The following is a 20,071-nucleotide window of genomic DNA, read 5'->3' as shown; positions in this document are numbered from 1 at the left end:
TAGATTTGATAATATATTTTATTATAGACTTTATTATAGTTTTGGTCGTAAATAATCTTTGTTGTTTGATTTTCATTTTTGTCCTTTCTATTTGTCCTGAGTTTTTTTCATCAACAATTTTCATTGGCCCTCTAGCATGGCGTTATCGTGTTTCATTGGTTGTTTATTGAACGATGTGTATGTTTTTGAAAGTTATCTATCGCTTCATTATTTGGTAGCCAATTAAGTCAAGAATGTGGATGAGCGGGGTCGGAACATTTTGTGCGTACGCACATCGCCGAGCCGCCTTGTTAATAAAATAGTCAGTAGTTTGATTCACAGTGGTCCTTATTTGGCGCTCTGCATATCTGTTGCTGGAAATGTCTCGGAACTTTGATTTCTGTGTCTGTTTCCGTGTTTACTCTTTATTATGAAATCTAAAATTGGGTTACACAATTTGCTCGATTGACCTATGAGCTTCTGTTTTCCGGTGGTTGAGGTTTGTTTATTGTCAAGTTTCCGCATAGGATACTCTGTCACCCGGTGAATACTCGAGATGACTTTGGGATCTAAAAAATTGTGTTGTTTTTCATGCCTCTCCAGCTTCGACAATTTAAAGACGATAGTCAGATAGTGGCTGACTGAAAAATACATTTTAAGACGACTGCACCCGAACTTTCATTTTCCCCACTGGTTGTTTGACGTTGTCCACTGCTGATCCAGTTTCTCTTAAGCTCCTTCTTTTCGGTTCGATCTCGTGGTATCGCTTCTCTTCCTCTCCCTCTGCTTTCTCAGGTTTCTTGAGCTCTTCCTCGTCCTAATGGTTACTTAAACTAATTTCCTCGCGTTCACTCTATGGCGCTCGTTGTTTTTCCCCACAGCCAGGGCACTAACTCTTGTTTCTCAAGATTTTTAAGTCCTTCTGAGGCTTTTAATGGTCATCCCTGGTGGATATTGCTTGCTGACCATTATTGCTCAATAATCTCTATGGTACGTACAATTCACATCCCCGTTAAGCTACTAGGCAAATGACTATCAATCTCGTGGAATTTAGTACTCATTCGGTCATTAAAAATAGTGTATTTTTGACCAATCGAAGTTTTTTCAGTCTCGTACTGAAGTTTGCAAGATTTCAGACATTTTTTTTGCTAAAGTTCTCTAAAAAACTCTTTTTATCTAGAAACTTTGTAATAAATTAGAGTCAATTTGACCCCCAACTACTGTTAGTAACAGTGTCTTGAAAATGTAAAAACAAATGAGGTAGTCACGTTCGTTGGGTTTAGATATTGCTTAGAAGTAAACTTGGCCATGCATGTGTTAAAACTTATGGTCTCTTGTGGTGTCCCTTCCCGAAATAGGGAGGATTTAGTGTCTTTCGATCCAATTTTGTAAATATTTTCAATAATGATTTTTTAACAGTTCATTCAATTTTTAAAGCTTTTAAACTAACACTTATTTCCTGAAGTCATGAGTTTTTCTATTGTTTTTTATAAAGCCCACACTACCGTCCTCGTTTTTGTCCTCTAAAACATTGTAATGGAATACTGGTGCCTTGTTGCTGATTGTGCAACGCCATCGTCCGCCACTGAAGGTGTGAATTATTCGTCCCTTTTTCGATTCACATCAGTTTCATCTGTTTACTATTTCCAAGAAAGTTTTGCAGGTTTTTAATGTCTAAATACAGTTTTTAAACGCAGCTGTTTAACGCAGAACAAAAATTCCTCGTGCGACTAAACAAAACAAGCCAAATCCATTAAATGTCTTTAAGTGGGTCATTCTGACAGCTGAACATGTGATTGACTCACAGGAACGAACTTGTTCATACAAGATAAAAACGCTTCTAAAATTAATATAAGAGACACTCAATTGTGAGCTAAAACTCAACAGTTTGATTCAGAAACAAGATTCTGCATTCATTGTTTATGAGATGTTAAGTTTTCATATGAAGGCACAACTAATTTTTGTTTTCTTAACCAAACTTTTAGTTTAGCCCTCACTCTTATTGTTTGAACATTATCTTGTTTGAACAAAATCTTTCCTGTGAGTCAATCACATATAGCTATCAGAATGACCCATGTAAATATATTTAATGTGATTTTTTGGTTGTTTTAGTCTAGTTACACCAGGAATTTTTTTCGGCGCTAAACAGCTGCATTTAAATTCTGCATTTAGACATTTAAAAAACCTGCAAGTTTCTCTTAGAAATACTAAACCGATGAAACAATGTGAATCGAAACACGAACGAATAATTCACATTTGAAACGACACAGTTCATTTTGGACTTCTTGATCCCCTTATTTTCAACTCTTGCTTGACAAGAAGACCTCCCAACTGTTCCACTCTTCGGTACTTGTTGACTTCTGTTTTAATAATAATAATAATAATAATAATAATAATAATAATAATAATAATAATAATAATAATAATAATAATAATAATAATAATAATAATAATAATAATAATAATAATAATAATAATAATAATAATAATAATAATAATAATAATAATAATAATAATAATAATAATAATAATAATAATAATAATAATAATAATAATAATAATAATAATAATAATAATAATAATAATAATAATAATAATAATAATAATAATAATAATAATAATAATAATAATAATAATAATAATAATAATAATAATAAAAATAATAATAATAATAATAATAATAATAATAATAATAATAATAATAATAATAATAATAATAATAATAATAATAATAATAATAATAATTTTGGTTCCTGCGTAATCGCAGCGGAACAGCATTAGGCCTGCAGTAGCCTGTTCTCAGCTTCCCTTTTTCTTATTATTCCCCACATTTCAGACTATTCTTTCTATGAGCAGCATCGCTCTTTTTTTGGTGACTATGGCCACTTTTGTTTGCGTCTGAAACTTTCACGTGGTACCATCATTGCAGCCAACATTGGTCAGGCTATGGTCAACCTGAAGCTATGGTTAAGTAAGAGCTCATCCTTACACAGACAGCTTCACAGAGGTGGCAGGGGATTGAACTCTCAATCATTGGCGTATGAATCACACACCTTACCTCTCGGCTATCACGCCATATTTTCAGCACACTACGGATGACACTAAGTAAATTGATACCTAAATATTATCGCTCCCTAATTAAGTGACGAATCTTCTTCAGTGTTCAGACCAGATTTGTAGACAAAAACGTGTTTTGAATTACTGAATGCGCATAGAACCAATTGACAACCAGAACAGCACGTGTTTGTAACTCCAACTAAAAACAACAAAAAAAAAACAAAGAATGCTAAGTGGAAAATCATCTTCGAAACAAGCCCTAACGAATTGAATAAATACTTGAATTCGCACTTCTCAACATGGTTAGTAGATGCAAAATCGACTGAATTGCTATCCTGCAGTTGCCTTAAAATTGAACAAATTGTTGTCCAACCAATTTGAAGAAGGCTGTTCAGAGGAAGTACAGGAACAACAAGACCAAATTGTTTTTTGTTAACCAAAAACTCCCGGCCTCTCAAATGAGAGTCGTGTTGATTGACCACTACGCTACTTGGCCTGCGTATTCTCTTTGCTCACAACAGATTCTGTTTCAGCAACAGACCAGTTTCTTGACGCTCAGTGTTCAAATCCCTCAAATTAAATATTAAGCGTGAAAAAATCACTCGAGAAAAAAATCAACAGAATATTCCAGAAGAAAACAATCAATCAAAAATTCTGCATAGAGAATTAAACTTTTTCAAAAATTACTTCACACTTCGGTTGAAATCAATCAAAAGCATAAATCTGAAAAAATAAGTCAAAATGGCACTTTTGCATCGCATAGGCGCCATTACCGACACTTATAAAAATGATGCAAGAATGTTCCGTGGTTTCTTGGATGGCCTAGTAGTAAACTTAGCCTCGGGTTATAACAGTGTGTCTCTCCTCATTCCCCTGCTCAAAACTGAGCAATGGAGGGTGGGTTGTACAGATTTATGGCCCTAAGTTTTAAATAATTTCACATTTGATTTTTCAATTTTCTCAAACTCTAAGTTTTTAGCCTATTACTTCCTTTCTTGATGTCTGATTGTTCTCGCTGTTGCTTAAAGGCGCCAATAGTACCGATGCGATTCTATCCAAAATATTGTTGTTTTCCATGTACTAAATTAAGTTAAAGTCATGAAGTGAAAATGCGAATTTCAATTGAAAACCCCATAAGCTGGCGTGCTTACACATTAATATATACCTGAACTTAACCTGAACACAAAACTGAGACTAATGTCGTTCGTATCACACGATTGTTGTATTTTGCAAGTTTTTAACCTCACCGGGTCAAAAGTTTGACAAAAACAAAATGTAGGAGCTGCAGTAAATTAAGGTGGAAAAAAACAATTTCACCGCAAATCACCCGACCCATTTATAGCTATGAATGCGGTGAAAGGGTTGAATTTTTGTAACATGTGCAATTTTTGCGGTGAAATTTCTATATACACCGCATTTACCTGGTTTCTTAGAAAAAGGAAACTGATGCACACGGGTTGGAACATCTGACCTCCCGCATACCAACAACTTCTTCTGCCACTTCAAAAGCTGTCACTTACTTTTATGTTGTTTCATATCTTGTTTCATATCTTCCTTTTACATCTAATTGCTCATTCCATGAATGAATTCAATCAAGGACATTTGTCATTGAGAAATTTTTCTAAAACACTTTAGACTCCAATCAATGCAAAGAAAACTTTAGCCAAACAAAAACCAAATAACTCGTCAGCAATTTAGAGTTGTTGGTTGATTCTCTGAGTTTTACTTTAGTTTCAGTGCTCAAAATTGAAGCCTACCTTACCTAATTGATCACTGATTTACTGCAGTAGTAATGGTGTTTTTGCAGTATCCTAACTCTCAAAAAAGCAGCTCTATGAGTATGGAACATTAATATGGTGACAAAAACGTATTGAAAACATAGCCGGCCGATCGCCAAAAAATTGCCGTCGTTGACGCGCTTGACCCACATCGGGTTTGAAACAGAAAGAGAAAAACGGACAATTGAAATTCACAAAAATTTTCCCAAGTTTCAAAAATTGTTCTAATTCCGTGTGCAGTTTCAGTTAGAATCTAAATGTTTACCTACTTCATCTTCTAACCTTAAGGGTTTTAAGTTTAATCCTAAAATCAGCTAACAGTCACTCTGATGAACTTTGATAACCTAACGCACTATGACTTAACGACCCGGCTTTATTGGTTCATCCCGTTTCTTTTGATTTTGCTCTTTTGACCGTGACTGTATTCATTACATTGCAGAATTCAATGCGTAAAAGAATTTGAAATCCATTTTGTTGAGACAGTGAGTGGGATAAGTCAGAAGTCACACGTGAAAATCGTGATTTATGTAAAACGAAAAACGCGATCAAAAGGTAACGGCGAACTTAAAAAACATAGCAGGACAAGTCCTGAAATACAAAGCATGGAATTAAATGAAAAACTCAGACGAACTCTACGTGACCAGCAGATCAATTGAACAATGCCAGCCAGATCACAAACAAAATCATCTCAGAAAATTGAGAAACTAAAAGAATCAAAACTAAACAAAAATATACTCATTGCTAAAATTCTTGAAGCTTTTAAACCTCAGGCAAAATGTTTTCCCTTACAAAGTTACTATTTCAAAAATATGTTCAAATCTATTTTTTCTGAAATCGATCCAGGATTAGATCTGCAAGACCTGAAAAATATTCATTGGCCCTTGAAGGTCGATTAAGAAAAATTAAGAAAAAGAAATCAATTGCAAATTATAAGGAAATGTTGCTGAAAATTGTAACAAAATTTACTTCAGAATCATTTCTGTGTCTCTAGAGGCTATCCAGTAAACCAATTCCAAGCTTCAAAAAACTCTTTGGCTCATAGATCGGTAGGCAGTAATTTTTAGAAAAATTTCAAAATTCAAAAAATAAAAATTCGTTCTATTAAAATGTTAAAAGTCATTCAATTGCACCCTAGCAACAAAATAATAACACACTAATCGACCCTGGATGAAGTTACCTGGCTACTGAGGCATGAAAAAAGTAAATAAAATACAAATATTTTGAAAAAATTTGAAATTGCAAATTTTATCAAAAGATTTCTAAAAATCGAAAGGTTAAATTGTTGAACACAATTCCATTGAAACTAAAACCCAAATAGTAATTCTTTATCAAAACATAGAATATGTTTTATCGCGCTTGAGAATGGACGAATATCAAAAAAACTGACGAAGATTTTAGGAAGCCTTAAAAAATTGCAGATTTTATTTAAAAAAATGCTAAATGTCGAGACATTAAAATGTTAAAAACCATTTCATTGCAACATGAAACTATGCAGTGCCTTATTAATAAACCTCGAAGAAAATTGCTTGGTCCCTGATGCTGGAAAAACCGAAAAAATGGCGCACATTTTTAAAAACATGAAAAAAATACGAATTGTGTAAAAAAAATTGCTAAAATTTGTGATATTCAAAAGTTGAAACCTATTCCATGGCAACTAAAAATTTTTCAGTAACTTATTATCAAGCCCCTGATGAGGTTTTGCTTCCGCCTGGGACTGAAACAACTTGAATATTGACAATAAACGTCAAAAAATATGAAAAAAATTTGCAAGTTTTGTCAAAAATGCTAAAATTCATGATGACAAAACATGAGAACCAATCCATTAACACTAGAAACTATGCAGTAACCTACCATCAAGCACTTTATCAAACCTTAGAGGAAATTTTTTGGAGACCTAGGGCTAGAACAACTCAAAAATGACAAAAGTGTTCAAAAAAAATCTGAAAAAAATGTGTTTTGCGTGTTTGTGTTTGTATTACCAAAACATGTAGCTCATAAACTGGTCATAACAAGCAATTTTGTCTCCCAAAAGACCTACAACAACTAATTTAAGACATCAAAACAAAAAATCCAAAAAACATGAAAAATTGCACCATTTTGAGCCCAAACTACTAAAAATGACCTTTTATCCTGAAATTAAGGCAATCCTAGCAGCTGAACCACTATAAGCACTTGAAGGACTACTAACTATTACTTAGAAACAAAAATTGATCCAAAAAAATTGAAAGAATAGTAAAAGTCAAAGTGAATTGGCCGCATGTGAACAAAAGCCACAAGCAAGAAACCAAATTTTTGTTCAATCATCGTTTCTTCACTCTACTTAAAAATTAGAGCAAAAACAATTCACGCCGCAAAACCACCTGCTCTTTTGCTTTACTTCCTGTTTCGGCGTGACCAATTGTCTTCAAAAACCATGAAAATGTATGAACAGATCTTCAAAAAAAACAAAATCTTAAAACGAAAAAGTAAAAACAACAAAATCAAATCTGTTAATATGTAAAGAAATTTGATCAAATTTTGTCATAAATTGAGATCCCGAAATTACTATCTCTGCCCCAAATACTTCCTCAAAACCACTCGTGCCTACTAAACCCACATGTGAGAATATTTTAAGAAAATACTTTTAGCCAAACAATGAAAAAAAGTTCTTACAAAAAACTTGCACTAAAAAACCGGGGAGAGTAATTAATTTTTTAATATTACAAAAACAAAAAACTCCAAAAAAAATTCCATTCAGCCAATAGGGTATCCAGGTGCTCGCAAAAAATAAGCAACTCATAATAGACTAAATTTTAAAAAAAAAACAGAAAAAGAAAAACTGCAAAAATTTAAGAAAAATAGTTCAAATTTTTGCCATTTTTGCCATAGTCCTCAACAAAAAATAGTTCATACCCTCAAAACTGTAAACACTTGTTATCAGAAAATTTCTCAAGTAGAAGGGGTATTTTCAATACCCATCTGAGCCAGTAAAACCAAATAATCGTCAAAAAACTGCAAAAATTGGCACAAAAATCAGCGAAATACTTGAAAAACCTCCACATTAGCATAAGATTCACATGAATTTCCAGAAAATTTCAAACCACTACCAAATTCAGCCTATAATTAAAACAAAATATAAACAAACCTCTTAACTAAAAATAAATAAAAAACTGCTTTAAAATGCCGCACGTGAACAAAAAATTTCGCTCGCTTATTTTCACATATGAATTTGGGCCTCAAATGCAACTTAATTCCCGCTTGGATTTACCTGTTTATCCCGTTTTGAAAGATCAAAGTAATTGAAATATTTGTGAACACATCTAAGAAAAACACAGCGCACCAATACAATTCAAAATCTTTGAATTCTAAAAAACATAGCAGTACGAGCCCTGAAGTACAATTCAAAAAATTCTCATTAACTAAACACAAAACTAAAACAAGAACAGACTATGAGGGAAATGGGAAAATCATCTCAAAAAAATCACATCAAAAAAGTAGAGAACAACACATCAATGTCAAAGTGCCGCATGTGAACAAAATACAATTAGCGAGAAATTGATTCGGTTCAAACAAAAAACTATGCCTAGAATGAGCTATGAGTGGATTGGGAAAATTACTTAGAAACAAAAATTGATCCAAAAAAATTGAAAGAATAGTAAAAGTCAAAGTGAATTGGCCGCATGTGAACAAAAGCCACAAGCAAGAAACCAAATTTTTGTTCAATCATCGTTTCTTCACTCTACTTAAAAATTAGAGCAAAAACAAATCACGCCGCAAAACCACCTGCTCTTTTGCTTTACTTCCTGTTTCGGCGTGACCAATTGTCTTCAAAAACCATGAAAATGTATGAACAGATCTTCAAAAAAAAACAAAATCTTAAAACGAAAAAGTAAAAACAACAAAATCAAATCTGTTAATATGTAAAGAAATTTGATCAAATTTTGTCATAAATTGAGATCCCGAAATTACTATCTCCGCCCCTAATACTTCCTCAAAACCACTCGTGCCTACTAAACCCACATGTGAGAATATTTAAAAAAAATACTTTCAGCCAAACAATGAAAAAAAGTTCTTACAAAAAACTTGCACTAAAAAACCGGGGAGAGTAATTAATTTTTTTAATATTACAAAAACAGAAAACTCCAAAGAAAAATTCCATTCAGCCAATAGGGTATCCAGGTGCTCGCAAAAAATAAGCAACTCATAATAGAGTAAAATTTAAAAAAAAACAGAAAAAGAAAAACTGCAAAAATTTAAGAAAAATAGTTCAAATTTTTGCCATTTTTGCCATAGTCCTCAACAAAAAATAGTTCATACCCTCAAAACTGTAAACACTTGTTATCAGAAAATTTCTCAAGTAGAAGGGGTCTTTTCAATACCCATCTGAGCCAGTAAAACCAAATAATCGTCAAAAAACTGCAAAAATTGGCACAAAAATCAGCGAAATACTTGAAAAACCTCCACATTAGCATAAGATTCACATGAATTTCCAGAAAATTTCAAACCACTACCAAATTCAGCCTATAATTAAAACAAAATATGAACAAACCTCTTAACTAAAAATAAATAAAAAAACTGCTTTAAAATGCCGCACGTGAACAAAAAATTTCGCTCGCTTATTTTCACATATGAATTTGGGCCTCAAATGCAACTGAATTCCCGCTTGGATTTACCTGTTTATCCCGTTTTGAAAGGTCAAAGTAATTGAAATATTTGTGAACACATCTAAGAAAAACACAGCGCACCAATACAATTCAAAATCTTTGAATTCTAAAAAACATAGCAGTACGAGCCCTGAAATACAATTCAAAAAATTCTCATTAACTAAACACAAAACTAAAACAAGAACAGACTATGAGGGAAATGGGAAAATCATCTCAAAAAGATCACATCAAAAAAGTAAAGAACAACACATCAATGTCAAAGTGCCGCATGTGAACAAAATACAATTAGCGAGAAATTGATTCGGTTCAAACAAAAAACTATGCCTAGAATGAGCTATGAGTGGATTGGGAAAATTACTTAGAAACAAAAATTGATCCAAAAAAATTGAAAGAATAGTAAAAGTCAAAGTGAATTGGCCGCATGTGAACAAAAGCCACAAGCAAGAAACCAAATTTTTGTTCAATCATCGTTTCTTCACTCTACTTAAAAATTAGAGCAAAAACAATTCACGCCGCAAAACCACCTGCTCTTTTGCTTTACTTCCTGTTTCGGCGTGACCAATTGTCTTCAAAAATCATGAAAATGTATGAACAGATCTTCAAAAAAAACAAAATCTTAAAACGAAAAAGTAAAAACAACAAAATCAAATCTGTTAATATGTAAAAAAATTTGATCAAATTTTGTCATAAATTGAGATCCCGAAATTACTATCTCCCCCCTAATACTTCCTCAAAACCACTCGTGCCTACTAAACCCACATGTGAGTATATTTAAAAAAAATACTTTCAGCCAAACAATGAAAAAGTTCTTACAAAAAACTTGCACTAAAAAACCGGGGAGAGTAATTAATTTTTTTAATATTACAAAAACAGAAAACTCCAAAGAAAAATTTCATTCAGCCAATAGGGTATCCAGGTGCTCGCAAAAAATAAGCAACTCATAATAGAGTAAAATTTAAAAAAAAAACAGAAAAAGAAAAACTGCAAAAATTTAAGAAAAATAGTTCAAATTTTTGCCATTTTTGCCATAGTCCTCAACAAAAAATAGTTCATACCCTCAAAACTGTAAACACTTGTTATCAGAAAATTTCTCAAGTAGAAGGGGTCTTTTCAATACCCATCTGAGCCAGTGAAACCAAACAATCGTCAAAAAACTGCAAAAATTGGCACAAAAATCAGCGAAATACAAGAAAAACCTCCAAATTAGCATAAGATTCACATGAATTTCCAGAAAATTTCAAACCACTACCAAATTCAGCTTATAATTAAAACAAAATATAAACAAACTTCTTAACTAAAAAGAAATAAAAAAACTGCTTTAAAATGCCGCACGTGAACAAAAAATTTCGCTCGCTTATTTTCACATATGAATTTGGGCCTCAAATGTAACTTAATTCCCGCTTGGATTTACCTGTTTATCCCGTTTTGTAAGACCAAAATAATTGAAATATTTGTGAACACATCTAAGAAAAACACATTGCACCAATACAATTCAAAATCTTTGAATTCTAAAAAACATGGCAGTACGAGCCCTGAAGTACAATTCAAAAAATTCTCATTAACTAAACACAAAACTAAAACTAGAACAGACTATGAGTGAAATGGGAAAATCATCTCAAAAAAATCACATCAAAAAAGTAAAAAGAACAACACATCAATGTCAAAGTGCCGCATGTGAACAAAATACAATTAGCGAGAAATTGATTCGGTTCAAACAAAAAACTATGCCTAGAATGAACTATGAGTGGATTGGGAAAATTACTTAGAAACAAAAATTGATCCAAAAAAATTGAAAGAATGGTAAAAATCAAAGTGAATTGGCCGCATGTGAACAAAAGTCACAAGCAAGAAACCAAATTTTTGTTCAATCATCGTTTTTTCACTCTACTTAAAAATTAGAGCAAAAACATATCACGCCGCAAAACCACCTGCTCTTTTGCTTTACTTCCTGTTTCGGCGTGACCAATTGACTTCAAAAATCATGAAAATGTATGAGCAGATCTTCAAAAAAAGCAAAATCTTAAAACGAAAAGGTAAAAACAACAAAATCAAATCTGTTAATATGTAAAGAAATTTGATCAAATTTTGTCATAAATTGAGATCCCGAAATTACTATCTCTGCCCCAAATACTTCCTCAAAACCACTCGTGCCTACTAAACCCACATGTGAGAATATTTTAAGAAAATACTTTTAGCCAAACAATGAAAAAAAGTTCTTACAAAGAACTTGCACTAAAAAACCGGGGAGAGTAATTAATTTTTAATATTACAAAAGCAGAAAACTCCAAAGAAAAATTCCATTCAGCCAATAGGGTATCCAGGTGCTCGCAAAATATAAGCAACTCATAAAAGACTAAAATTTAAAAAAAAACAGAAAAAGAAAAACTGCAAAAATTTAAGAAAAATAGTTCAAATTTTTGCCATTTTTGTCATAGTCCTCAACAAAAAATAGTTCATACCCTCAAAACTGTAACCACTTGTTATCAGAAATTTTCTCAAGTAGAAGGGGTCTTTTCAATACCCAATTGAGCCAGTAAAACCAAACAATCGTCAAAAAACTGCAAAAATTGGCACAAAAATCAGCGAAATACATGAAAAACCTCCAAATTAGCATAAGATTCACATGAATTTCCAGAAAAATTCAAACCACTACCAAATTCAGCCTATAATTAAAACAAAATTATAAACAAACCTCTTAACTAAAAAGAAATAAAAAAACTGCTTTAAAATGCCGCACGTGAACAAAAAATTTCGCTCGCTTATTTTCACAGATGAATTTCTCGCTCTCTAGAAAACAGCGATATGAACAAAAAATCACTCTCTTTTGGCCCCACTCTTCATTTTGTTCAGCAACAAAATCACTCCAACTTTATCCACTTGCTTCTTTTCCTGCTTCAAAATTCACTCCAATAAAACTGATTAAAAATGGACCTCGCCATTACTCCTCTTCGAATCGTAAAAAAAGACAGCGTCCCAATGCAATTCAAATTCTTTGAATTGTAAAAATGACAGCGCCCCAATGCAATTGAAATTCTTCGAATTGTAAAAAGAGAGCACCTAATTATAAATAATAGCCGTTTGAGAGGCTGATGGCGGCTATTGATAACTTTAAGTAATATAAGGGGATAATGTTTAAAAAGGAAAACTATTGGTTCCATCGACACCATTTGAAAGTAACTGCATGGCTTTCCCAACGATACTGACCAAAGTGACTCATGAGGATTGGCCAAACGTCTGGTGAAATCTCAAAATCGCACATAATTATTTAAAACTGACGAGGACTGTGAACTGTAAAATTTTTCCCAGCGGTTAACTAATAATTGATTTATATATAATTATCAAAATAAAAGGCACCTATAATGTCATTGATGGAAAGAGTATCCTCACCTCTAACACATTAGTTTTCTCAATCGGGAATAAAAGAACGTTTAGTTTAAGGTAGAGGATTGTTTATGCTCTTCGGCCTAAGTCTTGCATACCAAGACAACTTTTCATTAATATTTGTATTTCTGAAAGTCGCAACAATGGTAGCAAATCAAGCTCTATAAATACATCATAATTCGCGCCATTGGCACACAAGTTGTGGTTAAAAACGGGAAATCCCTTACTATAGATAATATTGAAAGTGAATGTCAACCACTTCTGACTTCTTCAATAAATTCATATTAAAAAAATAGCTTCAATGGAAATAGGTTGGGGGAATGGAAATCAGGAAATGAATGGGTTTTGGAGGACGAAAGTGTAGGTGGGGGAGGAAAATGAGGGTGTGGAGGGAGATAAAAACATAAAGGAACTTGGTTCCTTTACACTCCCGGCAAGAAAAGGCATTATTTGAAATGAAAATGTAAACACAATAAAGCACAAAAAGTTTTCTTTACGATATTGAGTTTTTGTTTGTGTATGTGTGTGTGTGTGTGTGTGTGTGTGTGTGTTTCAATGAACTTGTTTCAGTGACCCTCCGGCGCACCTGACAATTGTAGGAATACAGGACTTAAGGTTACTGCTGGTCTCTGTACCATTCCTGTAGACGTCTGGATGTCGAAGCTCCTGGCTATTCCGTCTGAACCTCTGTGTGCTTTTACAATCTTCCCGAGAGGCCAGATGCCTCTGGGTGTGAAGTCCGTGAGCACCCACACAATGTCACCTTCATCCAGCTCATCATTTGACCTTTGCCACTTCGTTCTCTTGTTGAGCTCAGAAATATGTTCCTTCAGCAACGTGCTCCAGTAGTGATCAAGTAGTGTCTGCGTCAACTTGAAATCCTTAGCGGAGAACCGTTGGTTGCTGTTCACAAGAGGTTTCAAACAAATGTGAGGTCTGCGATGGAGGAAGTGATTCGGAGTAAGTGGTCCCTCACCTGAGATGCTGCAGCCCACATGAGTTAATGGTCTGGAGTTCAAAATTGCCTCGGCCTCTACCACAACTGTCTGGAAAACTGAGAGTGTTAGTTTCCGACTGCCCAGCACTATTAGTAGACTCCTCTTCGCGGTCTGTATCAACCTCTCCCAAACTCCTCCGAAGTGTGGTGCCAATGGAGGGTTGAATGTCCACTGAATGTTCTGTTGAGCCAATTGCAGTCTGATGTACTTGTTGTCTGGCTTGTAGCTTCTCTGGAAGTTAAACTTCATTGCTTGGTTTGCTCCAATGAAGTTTTTGCCATTGTCACTCACAATGAGGTCAGGGTATCCACGTCGTGATACAAATCTGCGGGTGGTCATGAGAAGAAAATCGGTTGAGAGGTCATGGCATACTTCTAGGTGGACAGCTTTGGTGACCAGGCATGTGAACAAGCAGACGTAGTGCATCTGGGTCTCTCTTGTCCTCGATGTGGAATGGTCCAAACATGTCCATTTCTGTGTTGACGAAGGGGTACTGCTTGTTTGCGTCTGGAAATCTGAATTCAGGAAGATCGGCCATCTTCGGTCTCACATTGTCTGCCCTCCAATGTCTGCAAATGAAACAGTATTTCCCCAGGCTTCGCAGCACTTTTATCAATCCAATCGCCGGGAAAATTTGTTGCAGGTGAGCCTTCACATGTTCCACGCCCTGATGGCCACAGTCATGGTGCGCCTTTTCAATCAACATACTTGCAATTTTGCTCCTGCTATGGAGAACAAGAGGATGTTTCGCACTGTAGGTTAGAGGTGCCTTGTTGAGTCTTCCTCCTATCCTTAAGAGTCCGTCGTCATCTAGAAAAGGCGTGAAAGGCATCAGCTTGTCTCCTTTCTCAAGATTGTCTCCCTTCAACAGTGCAGAAATTGTTCCTGAGAACAACTCGTTTTGGGACATTTTGATGAGGTAGTTCTTTGCCTTTTTCTCATCTGATGCAAAAATGTCATTGTTTAAGGTCTCAGGTAATTCGTTTTGTCTTCTACTTCGGACTTTTGCCTTGAAGCCTCTTATTGCCTGGAACACCATTCTAGTAGAGTTGAGTAGTCGACTCCATGTTGAAAATATTTCAACCTCAATGACTGGCGTCTGAAGTTCTGTCGCTTGTGTAGCGCATATGTGGGGATCACTGTCTTCGGCAAAAATCCAGGAGTCTTGAGGTGTGCTCAGAAAGTCCGGTGGTTGAAGCCACAGCTTTGGTATGTCTGATGGGTTGAGGCCTCGTGTGCCGTGGTCAGCGGGATTCATCTTTCCAGGGATGTGTCTCCAATTGTCCGGGTTGGAATTCTCGTGAATTTTGGTCAATCTGTTGGCAATATACTTTTTCTGTCTCTGCTTAGATTGGATCCAATCAAGTGTAGCCATGCTGTCTGTCCAAAAATGTTTTGATCTTATGGTTGTTGTCATCTTACTCTCACAGAATCCAGCTAGCTCTGCTCCAAGTGTTGCCGCTTCCAATTCCAGTTTTTGAATGCTCAGCTTCTTGATCGGAGCCACTTTTGTTATACTGATCAAATATTGGGATGTGGAAGATCCATCGGCTTTGGTTGTCCTCACATAAACTATGGCAGCAATTGCACTCATTGAGGCGTCAGTGAACGTGTGTAGTTGATTGGTTCTATTGGTGCTGGGAATCAAGCATCTAGGAATTTCGATTGAAGTCATGCTGTCAAACTCATCCATCCACTCCTGTAGTTCCTGTTGGTAGCATTCCGACACAGGTTGATCCCAGTTTCTTCCCTCTTTAATGATTCTCTGGAGAATGCATCTAATTCTGTTGGCAAAGGTAAAATCAGTCCGAATGGATCGAACAGAGAAGCTGAAATTGAAAGCACCTTTCCTTGAGTCATCTGCTGTCCTGTGTAGAGAAGCTTCGGTTTTGCAAACATCAACTTGTCAGTTTTGGGGTCCCCTGTCTGACCAAGGATTCTTTGGGCTTTCATTTCCGCCTTGTCTTCTTCCAGTAGGTTATCTAATGCGGCTGGTCTGTTGCTCAGGAACTTTGTCAGATTGAATCCTCCTGTATGCAAAACAGTTTTGATCTCATCTGCACTTCTGCGGGCCTCCTCTTCAGAAGAGTAGGTCTACATGAAATCATCCATGTAGAACTGCTGCATGATTGATGTGTAGGCCTCTGGATGTTCTTGTTTTTGGTCATTTGCACACTTCTGCAGAACAAAAATCGCACAAGAAGGTGAGCATGTGGCTCCAAAAATGAGTCGATTGTAGTTGAAGATCTTTTCATTGCAATTCTGTGTCCACAGAGATAATCCTGGTCTTGTGGTTGGATGCCAATCATGAACATTGCCTTGATGTCAGCTGTGATTGCCACTGAGTACTGTCTGAAGCGGAGAAGAAGGCCATGCAGGTTGCAGAGTAGATCCGGCCCTGTCAGCAGTGCATCTTTGAGTGAGGTACCCTTATATTTGGAAGCAGCATTTGTGACTCTGCAGATCTTATCTGGTTTCTGTTTGTTGATCACTGGATGATGGGGAAGGTACCAGACAGAGTGTCTGCAACTGGGGTCTGCAGTTGTAATGTAGCTTTTATCCAAATCTTTTTTGATGGTTTCCTCGTAGCGTTCTCTCAAATTGGTGTCCCTCTCCAGTCTCTGCTGCAGAGCGTGCCACTGAACTTTGGCCATGAAGTAGTTGTTAGGAAGTTTGGTGTCTTTCTTCCATGGAAGTCCAATCTGGAATCTGTCACCAATGTGTTTTATGATATCATTGAGGAAGGACAGAGCTTCTTTGTCATCTAAAAACTGTCCCTTTGAAGAGCACTGATTGAAGTTTACTCCTTCAATTGTCCAGAAGAGTTGGAAAAGATCTTCATCTGGATCGTCTTGTCGTCTCCTGATATGACTGAAAAGTGTTATGCTTGTGCTGTTTGACTGTCCGACCCTCTTCTGTGTGTACCTCTAAGGAATGGGCCCTGTCAGTGTCCAGCCAAGCAGAGTGTTGACTCCGTATGGGGTGCCAGTGGGTCCTGTTGTGAACTGTCTGGGAACCGTTGCTGTGAATGCATCTGCTCCAATCAGAATTACGATCCGGTTGTCTCTGATTGCTGGAAATCTTATGTTCTGGAGGTGAGAATGGTCTCTGCAGATCTCATTCAACATTTCAATTTGAACTCTTGGCATTCGAAACTCCTCCATTGCTGTTGCGTACACAGGGATTCTGATCACAGGACAATTGATGCACAAAACTCTTATGCCGATAATGACATCTGCTGTTTTAACTGAGTGTTCACCGTGAAATAAAACTAGTGGTAGGGTTATGTCTTTCGGTTGTTGAACTTGAAGTGCATCAGCAACCTTCTGTGTTATTTGAGTGTTGTCAATGCCACTGTCCAACAAGGCGTAGGTTTCAATGCAAAGATCTCTGTTGAAAAGTGTTACTATTATCGCCTGCAATTGTATCTGCGGTCTTATCCATGAAGTTTCCTGTTGGTTGCTGCAAGTGTAGTTTTGTTGCGGAGTAGTTGCCTTCTGTTGGGGTACAGTGCGTTGATTGTTTCTCTGCTGTCTGCTGACGTTTTTCTGCGCGTTCATCGGTTGAGGGTGAAAACCGCTTTTGTTCAAGTTGCCCCTGTGTGAAGTGGTGCTGTTAGATCCACTTTACTCTGTTGGTTGTAGTTTGAACTCGTCTGCTGCCTTTGGTTTTCATTATGAAAGTTACGTCCATAGCATGACTGGGTTGGGTTTGTTTGGTTTCTGAAGACATTGTTTTGTGAGATTTGATTCCAGTTCCCAATTGGTTGCGCATTTTGTTGCTGTTGTCTTGCATCTGTCCTATGGAGCGTTGAGTGGTGGAAGCCATTGCATCTGTCCACAAGACACCTTGTTTTCGACTGGCAGAGACCCTTTTCGTGATCTCTTAGACAGTTATGGCAGAGACTGAACCTCCTCACAGAACCCTGTTGGTCATACACTGACTTTTCCAAGTATTCGGGACAACGACCAAGGTTGTGGTTTTGTGGGCAGAGTTGAAATGAAACATCTGAAGGCCCCCTTCTAGAAAAAGTGTTCACTCTTGTTCTCTGGTTCCGTCTTCGCACGCCTCTGCGTATGAGTCCATCCAATCAGTAAAGTGGGGAAGATTAGGTCGCAGCAAGCCTTGGCTTTTTGTGTGTTGATTCCATCTGATTATCATGTTAGGGTTCAATTTGTCTCTGGCCATTCTCAAGACAACTGAAGAGTTCAGATCAGCTTCAAAGTTGTGGAGCCGGAAGGTTTGTAGAAGTCTCCTCAAGAAAGACGAGAAGCTCACAAAAGAGTTTGATTCGTCTAATCTGGGTTTTGGCCACTTCTATAATTGATCCAGGTATGCAGCGACAATATGCTGTGGTTTGCCAAATTTTCTGGTTAATTCAGCGATGGCTTCAAGGTAGTAATCCCCATTGTAGGAGTATCCACTTATGGAATCTCTTGCTTTATGAAATACAGAGTTTTGGACGTATGTCATTTTTTGGGCGTCTGAGAGGCCACTGTTGTTGTGAAAGGTTGCTTTGAAGAAATTGAACCACTGATGCCATTTCAGAGGATTACCTGTAAAATTGTTTATTGAAATCTTAGGCACACTCAATGTGTTCTGTATCATCAGTGCTTGGTGTTGCATCCAGTCTGGTGGGAAACTCGAAAAGCCATTGTATAGGTTGTTGTTATAGCCGTTGTTATTTTGTCCATCAGGCCCGCTGAAATTGTTCACTGGTAGTTGGTTGGTTTGCGGTGTGTACCTATGACTCATGGTCGGAGCAGCCTGGTTATTGTTGTGAAAAAAACATGGTTTTTGCAAATGCCCTGCTCTGTTGTCCTCAATCTCATGTCGGCTCTGTCCTTGAACATTGTTCTCTTCTCTCGATCGTTTATCTGTTCTCAGTGCCCCTGTGAGAAATTCCCGGTTCCTTCCTCTCCCTTCATAGTTCAAAACGGGTTGAGAATTATCAGGGTCTTCTGGGAGGCACGAGTCAGCATTGTTACTTTCCTGATTGTTGCGGGTTTTGAAATGATGTTTCATTTCTCTAATGCGTAAAGGGTACTGTTTTCTCAATAGATTAGGGGAAAGCGCTGCTGATGTGTTAAAATTAGGTTCAGTGTCCTTTGCATCCGTTCTGTGTGCTTTTGCTCTCTGTTTGCATTTCAGCATGGTTATGTTTCTTTCGGCAGATTCATTAGCAAGTGTTGTCAACTCTTCACTTGTCAGCTGTAGCTTCATGATTTCATTGCAACTTCTCTCTAACTGCTCTTTTTGAGACCTCAAGAGTTCCAAAGTTTCACGTAGTATGCTTAGACCTTCGGTACTATTGCTTTGTTCTTCGAAGAGGTCTTTTACTGCGTTCCACTCTATCACTTTCAACTGAAGTTGTTGCTTTAGGCTGTTCTTTGCTGCTGACGATGCTTTGGACTTGTTTGGCATATTGATTGTTTTAGCAGTTTTTCTTATTTTACAAAGTTTATACTGCACTGTTGCTGCACTATGTTTCCTTGTATTAGCCTTCTTCTACCTTTTGTTATGTTAAAACCTATAATTTAAACGAGGCTGTTGCTTACTGTGCTTAGCTAATGTTTTTCGCCTAATGTTAGTTTGCTATGTTTTTGCTTGTCGCAATCACTAATCAGTGAAGTTTGATGAAGCTTCGTTAATAAGTTGTATAGAGTTAAACCTTTTCACTAATCAGTGAAATTCTTACAAACGTAGACAGCTATAATTTTTTGTCTGGTTGCCTATTTGTTTGTCAAGTGCGATAGAAAGAACCCTAACCTGTGGTGGCTAACTTTCGCCTAATGGGTGTGTCTACTGACATTGTTGGGGGGATAACTTCACGTTCCTATAAACCTTAATGTAGCAAGGGCATACCAGGCCTTGCAACTAATCCTAAGTCAATGTGTGTGTTAGTGGTGCTTTCAAATTTCACCTAGAGGAGAACCTACTCCTTTCAGAACTAATGCGGAAAGATACTATATTGATCCAACGATAACTAGACGCCTATTAAAATCCAGCTGTCGAAATGAAGACTTTCAATTCTGCAAGTAAGGCTAGCCCATCTGACCTGACTAGGCGTCCCACGCAAGCATCCTTCTCAGGAGAACTCTCAAATCAGTCTTCACTTCTAGAGCCAGATTAAAAATCAGTTGGATCTTTTGTGATTGTGATGTTTTTGATTAAAACTTGTGAAGTTATCAAATCAGAGTTTAAATGTGCTAAGTGTCAAATGCCTAAGTTCCCC

The 20,071-nt window shown here is 36.4% G+C and overlaps 3 protein-coding genes across 3 annotated transcripts; all 3 read right to left on the bottom strand.

Moving 5' to 3' along the window:
• Positions 1-649: 649 nt before the first annotated feature.
• Positions 650-14,175, bottom strand: LOC142355957 (uncharacterized; the record flags this gene model as incomplete). The annotated part of the gene is made up of 2 exons (XM_075407956.1): positions 13,474-14,175; positions 650-796 (listed from the first exon to the last, which is right to left on the bottom strand). Coding segments are annotated over exons 1-2 (849 nt in total), but the record flags the coding sequence as incomplete, so codon positions are not given.
• A 22-nt stretch (positions 14,176-14,197) lies between these two features.
• LOC142355956 (uncharacterized) lies at positions 14,198-15,511 on the bottom strand. The gene has a single exon (XM_075407955.1). The coding sequence runs from the start codon at positions 15,509-15,511 to the stop codon at positions 14,198-14,200; it is 1,314 nt and encodes a 437-aa protein (XP_075264070.1).
• LOC142355955 (uncharacterized) lies at positions 15,508-17,664 on the bottom strand. Its single transcript, XM_075407954.1, has 4 exons — positions 17,467-17,664; positions 16,777-17,252; positions 16,035-16,698; positions 15,508-15,930 (listed from the first exon to the last, which is right to left on the bottom strand). Exons 1-4 carry the CDS (start codon positions 17,662-17,664, stop codon positions 15,508-15,510), a joined length of 1,761 nt encoding a protein of 586 aa, XP_075264069.1.
• Positions 17,665-20,071: the final 2,407 nt, after the last annotated feature.

The sequence above is a fragment of the Convolutriloba macropyga genome, unplaced genomic scaffold (assembly GCF_964194025.1).
Source record: "Convolutriloba macropyga unplaced genomic scaffold, txConMacr16.3 SCAFFOLD_666, whole genome shotgun sequence".
In the NCBI taxonomy this organism is placed as follows: Eukaryota; Metazoa; Xenacoelomorpha; order Acoela; family Convolutidae; genus Convolutriloba; species Convolutriloba macropyga.
Note: the sequence above shows the minus strand (reverse complement) of the source record. Positions and strands in the feature narration are given on the sequence as shown.

Coding starts and splice junctions, on each gene's coding strand:
- LOC142355956 (XM_075407955.1), bottom strand. CDS start 15,511: ATGACTTCAATCGAAATTCCTAGATGCTTGATTCCCAGCACCAATAGA.
- LOC142355955 (XM_075407954.1), bottom strand. CDS start 17,664: ATGGCTTCCACCACTCAACGCTCCATAGGACAGATGCAAGACAACAGC. Junction 16,699..16,776: donor CTTGGCTGGACACTGACAGG/GCCCATTCCTTA, acceptor CAGTCATATCAG/GAGACGACAAGACGATCCAG. Junction 15,931..16,034: donor AGCCACATGCTCACCTTCTT/GTGCGATTTTTG, acceptor GATTTCATGTAG/ACCTACTCTTCTGAAGAGGA.